The 6,797-nt window shown below is 36.4% G+C and overlaps 1 protein-coding gene across 1 annotated transcript in view; it reads left to right on the forward strand.

Annotated features, from left to right (window-relative positions):
- Window positions 1-432: 432 nt before the first annotated feature.
- LOC308703397 (uncharacterized protein) overlaps window positions 433-6,797 on the forward strand; it is a 9,060-nt gene continuing 2,695 nt past the window's right edge. Inside the window, exons 1-6 of the mRNA XM_081386842.1 lie at window positions 433-645; window positions 1,586-1,945; window positions 3,276-3,296; window positions 3,444-3,523; window positions 4,482-4,584; window positions 4,726-4,839. Of these exons, the coding sequence (XP_081242968.1) occupies window positions 612-645; window positions 1,586-1,945; window positions 3,276-3,296; window positions 3,444-3,523; window positions 4,482-4,584; window positions 4,726-4,839 (712 nt within the window). The 5' untranslated portion in view covers window positions 433-611. The remainder of the gene's footprint in view (window positions 646-1,585; window positions 1,946-3,275; window positions 3,297-3,443; window positions 3,524-4,481; window positions 4,585-4,725; window positions 4,840-6,797) is intronic.

Below are 6,797 nucleotides of genomic sequence, written 5' to 3' on the forward strand. Positions count from 1 at the left end.
TTAATCAATATGTAATCTAAATTCAGTCCTTGCAGTACACAAGTGTCCACCAGGGGTTGCTATTTATCAAAAAAAAAATAAGAGTAGTGTACACTAAGAAACTTCTGTAACAGCCACTCTTGGATATCAGCATGCATTGATTTCATCTTTTGCAAACGTCAAAACAATCCATTGAACATTACACGTGTAGTGATTTAATTCTAAAATTTAAGTCTGATCATGATATGCAACTATATTATCACCCAAACATTTTAATATATATATGTATTCAAAAACCTGCAGCCTATTTGAAGCAACCTCATATAAACACATTTAGAGGCAATCCATCAGGGAAGGAGCAGACATCTGTTTTTATTATCATTATTATTGGAATAACATATAATGTGTGATATGATGTCAGGTCTTGCATTAGAGCCTTTACTCTTGAACTTCCTCTGAACGGTTGGAAAGGCTGCAGGTTTGCATGCGTCTCTGAGCTGCTGGCATCCTGTTTAGGCCTCACTGTGGTTTGCACGATTCAAAGGCTATGATGACGAAGTGTCAGAGAGCAGAGGACTCAGTTTAGGTGGAGCTGGACTGTTACCATCAAGAAAGAAAGACCCGACTCAAAGATGCGCTCTTACTGGGGTTTTGTACACATTTTTGGTGAGTTACTTTACATTCTTTCATCAGCTATTGTTTCAGGAAGATCTGGCGTATGGAGTAGAGCCTTGTGCTTGAACTTAGTTCCTAACATTCATTGTGTCTGAAAGTTTATTAAAACTGTTCAAAGAGAATAATATGAAAAAAAAATCTGTTTTTGTTTTAATCGTTGGCTTTGAATTTTCAAAAACCTGAAAATATCTTCCTGTATCCATTTGCGACATTCTGTCTTTTTCCATAAACAAACAAGATTTCCTAAATATCTCAAATGTTTTCCTCAATAGCGAAGAGATTAAATTAACTTTTTGCAAAATTCTCATTTCTCAGATGTTTCTCCTGAGAAAAACATTTAGATATCTCAACAACGTGCCCATATTTGCAATCTAGTCACAAGATCTCAAAATGAGCTTGATGTATGATTTTTTTTTTTTTTTTTTTGGTCTGTGTGGCTTTTCGCATTCATTTGAGTGTAGGACCACTATTGTCTCATTTGGGTCTGTCTTTATTTCTCTAATGGTTGTTTGCAATGTCATAAATATATAAGATGCAGAATTTCTATATAAATAATTTATATACACAAATATTTGTGTGTGTGTGTGTGTGGTTTTAAAACCTACTTTTGGAACCGATATCTGTCCCAAAAGTAAAAATATTTTTAGTTCCTCAAAGAACCTTTCAGTGATCAGTTCTCAAAATAATATTTTTTCTCTCAATGTGAAGAACATTCTAAAAATCTAAAAACATTCTATAAAGAACCTTTTGTGGAATGGAAAGATTCCACTGATGTTAAAGTTTCTTTATGGACCCATCGATGCCAATGAAGAACTTTATTTTAAAAGAGTGTGTATATACAGAATACATGATATTATTTGCTGCCTATATCAAATGAAGAAATTTTTCTTTTTTATTCATTATTTTTTGTCCTCTTTTATTATATTTTCAGCTGTTCTTCTCTTGTGTGATTATGGGACGTTCTCCACCCCATCACCATCTTCTACAGAGAGGACCATTGAAATATCAAACATATCCGACTCTAACACTACTGAGACAACAGCACAACCAATAAGATTTGTAAACTTCACAAAGCTTAATGAGGATGATTTTGAGTCAAGTGGTCAGCCTGAAAAGTCAAATGGATCGCTTGAAATTCCTACAGATACAAGCTATGAAAGCACCTCGGTTCCAGACATTTCAGTCCATACATCTAAAGGACCGTACAGAAATCAGAAAACAGAGATCCCTCCCATGATCCGTCCCGAGAGCACCACGCACAGCCAGACTCCTCCTCATGAGAGGAAAAACGGTTGGAGGAAACTTCATAATGTTAAAAGTTTGAAGGTTTTTGAAATCTAGTCATTTGTTAGGAGGTGTTTATAATGGGCAATGGGAGCTGTTGTCTATTTACTGTAGTATTTAGAATTATATATCTTCATAATCTATATAGAATTATATAATAGAACTGTTATAATGTATGAGGTTCTGTTGTGCATCTAACTGATGTTGTAAAGCCGTTGAGCAACTTTCTTCAGAGTCTGAGCGCTAAACCAGCTCAAGGTTGTGGTTTCAAGTGAGAAATCCAATTTTCACTGACCTTTTGTTCGCATGCAATTCAAACAATAACTTTCAGAAATATTCATCACTCATTTTAAAAAAGTTAATTTTATTAGAGTTTGAAAAATGACTCGCTCTGAGCTTAAGCGCATTTTTTACATCAAACTTTGATACACATTCGTCCACATTCACAGTCAAACGTTTGAAATAAAATACATATATTTTTTAAATATTTTTACATTTTTCAATATCTTTGAAAGAAGTCTCCTCTACTCACTAAGGCTGCATTTCTTTAATTAAAAATACAGTAAAAATTGAGTGTGAAATATTATTAGAATTTAAAACAGCTGTTTTCAATGTGGATGTATTGTTAAAATGTAATTTATTCAAAGCTGAATTTTCGGCATCATTACTATGTCTACGTCACATGATCCTTCAGATCAAATCATCATATTAGAGTGATTTCTGAAGGATCATGTGACACTGAAGACTGGAGTAATGATGCTGAAAACTCAGCTTTGATCACAGGAATAAATTACACTTTACTATATATTCACAAGCTTTTTAAAATTATAATAATATTTCACAATTTTTACTGTATTTTTGATAAAAAATATGCAGCCTTGAAGAGCAGAAGAGACTCTTTTAAACATATCAATGACTATTCTGTGTTTCGAAATTTGTGGTAAATTTTGTAATTAGTAATTAAGTACTTCTATATTTAAACCCCCCTTTGTGAACATTACACCTTCAGAACAAATGTATAATTGTTAAGAGAAACTGAACCGTATAAGACGCCTCTAACAGTTGAGAAAATGGCAGCTCTGCGAGTGTAAAGTTTCAGATCTGAGCGGTTAAAGTGTGTGTGGGTGTGAACGTGAACAACTGCTCGTCTTTCTAAATGCAGACTTGCCACAACAGCAAAATCTCTCTCTTTCTCTCAGTCTGTCTGTTTTATTTAAACACACATGCATGCATGTTTAATAGCTTCACATCAGATCTATAGTTAATCAAAGGTTTGATCATAATTGCATGCTTGATATTTGTTGGTTTGCTGTAACGTGAGTGTTCTTCTGTTTCAGAGTCAGCATCATACACAGGAGGTGAGCTTGATTCTGCTGTGCGGAAGACACCTAACACACCCTCTCTTCCTGTCTCTTTACTTTCACACATTTATTCTGTTTTCACATTAAAACAATGTCCCATTAGAAACTAAACACCACAACAACAGATCTTCATGTTTTTGACAGGCGTCATCATTCTGATCATAATCCTCATCCTGATTGTTCTTCTGCTTGGCCTTTTGTATTTTCTGAGAAAGAAAGGAAGGGTAAGATTTTCTGCTGCTTGTATTTGGTACATTTTGGATCTGTTACGAACCCTAGTGAGCTTTAATTAGCTTCTAAGGTAGTTTATAATTAAATCTCATAAGAAAGGTTCAAAAGAAACTTTTTGCCATTAATTCAGTTAAACAGTTAATTAGAATTAATCAGTTAATTCAGTGAATTCACAACATTATTGACATTTATTATTGACAAATATATATATATATTTAAATCACTTTAAAGAGGGTCACACTGCCATTTCTTAAAGTAAAAAAAAAAAATTATTTCTTTTTTAATTTTTATTGAATCTGTATTGTATTTGTTGATTGTTCATTTTGGATCCTGATCATAAGTGGCTGATTCAGTTCGTTATCTTTCATGCTACATTTTTAACATGCGTTAACATGGCGGTCAAATGTTTTGAATAATTCAGATGTTTAATGTGTTTAAAAGAAGTCTCTTCTGCTTATCAAGTCTGCATTTATTTGATTAAAAAAATACAATAAAACAGTGAAATATTATTAAAATTTAAAATAACTGTTTTCTATGTGAATATATTGTGAAAATGTATCAGTGTCACATGATCCTTCCGAAATCATTTTAATATATATATATATACATATATAATTTTATAAAATAATAAAATATTAAATAAATTAAAATGGGAAATTTAAATACATTTTAAATAAATTATAACATTTTATGAAATATAACAGATTTTTTTTTTACGTTTTATTTTATTTTTATATAATTTATTCATTTATAGGCAGCTCACTAAGTTTTCGAACAGAGTCGGTGTATGACCAACACTGAACGCTGACAGGAATTTTTCATATATTTATACTCACACACACACACACACACACACACACACACGCACGCACGCACACACACACACACACACACCTGGTCTGAAATGATCTACTGCATTCTTTGTCAATAATTCTTCCGTTCTCATTGTAGAGTTACTCATTTGATCTGACTCGTGCCGACGGACCTGCCAATGATTACGACACTCCTCTCAGGAGCGAGCATCAAGGCGTTAGTTATGAACAAACCAACAAAGGCAAGTGTGAATTAAAAACTCTTAATAAACCTAAACATGAACATTTAGGGGAAATTGTGCTTGATTTACATGTGTGTGCGATGCATTTACGTTCTCTCTGGTCATCTTTCTGTTAATCTCTCTGTACATCTCTCTGCTCAGATCTGCCTGTGAGTCTGGATTACATACAGGAAGACAAGCCTGAGGAAAAGTCCAGCCCGATAGCCAATGGGTGTGCAGGAGAGAAAACTGAACAAACAGCTGCCAATGAAAATGGTAACGACTAAGTAAAGTCATGGTCATTGGTATTGTAAGAGAGGATAGGCGCTCTCTCGTGGCATAGATATGGTCATGGCCGTTTTGATTCCGACACGCACTGTAAGCGGTTGACCAATCACAACAGACTGGGCCATCTGACCAATCAGAGCAGAGTAGACGAATCACAACAGACTGGGCCATCTGACCAATCAGAGCAGAGTAGACCAATCACAACAGACTGGGTCATCTGACCAATCAGAGCAGAGTAGAACAATCACAGCAGACTGGGTCATCTGACCAATCAGAGCAGAGTAGACCAATCACAACAGACTGGGTCATCTGACCAATCAGAGCAGAGTAGAACAATCACAGCAGACTGGGTCATCTGACCAATCAGAGCAGAGTAGACCAATCACAACAGACTGGGCCATCTGACCAATCAGAGCAGTGTAGACCAATCACAACAGACTGGGCCATCCGACCAATCAGAGCAGAGTAGACCAATCACAACAGACTGGGCCATCTGACCAATCAGAGCAGAGTAGACCAATCACAACAGACTGGGCCATCTGACCAATCAGAGCAGAGTAGACCAATCACAACAGACTGGGCCATCTGACCAATCAGAGCAGAGTAGACCAATCACAACAGACTGGGCCGTCTGACCAATCAGAGCAGAGTAGACCAATCACAACAGACTGGGTCATCTGACCAATCAGAGCAGAGTAGAACAATCACAGCAGACTGGGTCATCTGACCAATCAGAGCAGAGTAGACCAATCACAACAGACTGGGTCATCTGACCAATCAGAGCAGAGTAGAACAATCACAGCAGACTGGGTCATCTGACCAATCAGAGCAGAGTAGACCAATCACAACAGACTGGGCCATCTGACCAATCAGAGCAGAGTAGACCAATCACAACAGACTGGGCCGTCTGACCAATCAGAGCAGAGTAGACCAATCACAACAGACTGGGCCATCTGACCAATCAGAGCAAAGGAAGCTCTCAGAAAGGCGGGGTTTAGAGAGACTGAATCTTCAAACTAACCGTTTTCAGACTTGTTGAGCAATGAGGAGATGTACAGGGCATTGAGCGTGACAGTCACTCATTTCGGTCTTTTGTCACGCACTCCCGCCACACATTGTATTTCTCACGCAGAAAAAACTATTTATAATATATTTAATATGTCGCAGCGCCCAACATTTCTCTGGCCGCGCCGCTCTCGCTATGGAACCGGCAGGATTCAAGCGCGTCGCCCCTGGAGTTCTTAGTCGAGCCTGCCACTTATCAGCCAATCAATAAAAGAAAGGGGCTACACAATAGCCAATCAGAAAATAGCACTATTGTATCTGGGTAAGATTTAACGCAACGACCAATGAAAAAAAAACATATCCTCGAATTGTTCACTTGATTCTGCCACAGCGTCGTCTTCCGAAGTTTCGTTCACCCATAGAGGAAACCACTCCGAGCTCCGAGCATCACTTTGAGCAGAGAGATAAGTCATGATCTCCTGTTTTAATGTTACAACAAATTCACAACTTGTTTGACACAAACAGTGACAACTTGACTGCTGTTAGAGAATTTTTCCCAGATAATTAGCATCAGTTTTTCATGAGTGTCTGTAGCCAACAGTTTTACAGCCTGTTCACTGACAAGTTACAACACCTGCTCAGAACAAGTAGTCTAGGCCTAGTCATATTTTCGTTATCACACGATGACTGACATATTGTCACATTATAAACATCTCTCTCACCAAATAGGCTTAATAATTTTATTAGCACTTAATAAATGAAAGTGTATTGCATAGTCGATGTTATACAGGCCAAAAGTTTGGAAACATTACTATTTTTAATGTTTTTGAAAGAAGTTTCTTCTGCTCATCAAGCCTGCATTTATTTGATCAAAAATACAGAAAAAATGTAATATTGTGATATATTATTACAATTTAAAATAATTGGTTTTCAATTTATTA

Source organism: Scardinius erythrophthalmus (genome assembly GCF_964197995.2).
Source record: "Scardinius erythrophthalmus genome assembly, chromosome: 15".
Taxonomy (NCBI): Eukaryota; Metazoa; Chordata; class Actinopteri; order Cypriniformes; family Leuciscidae; genus Scardinius; species Scardinius erythrophthalmus.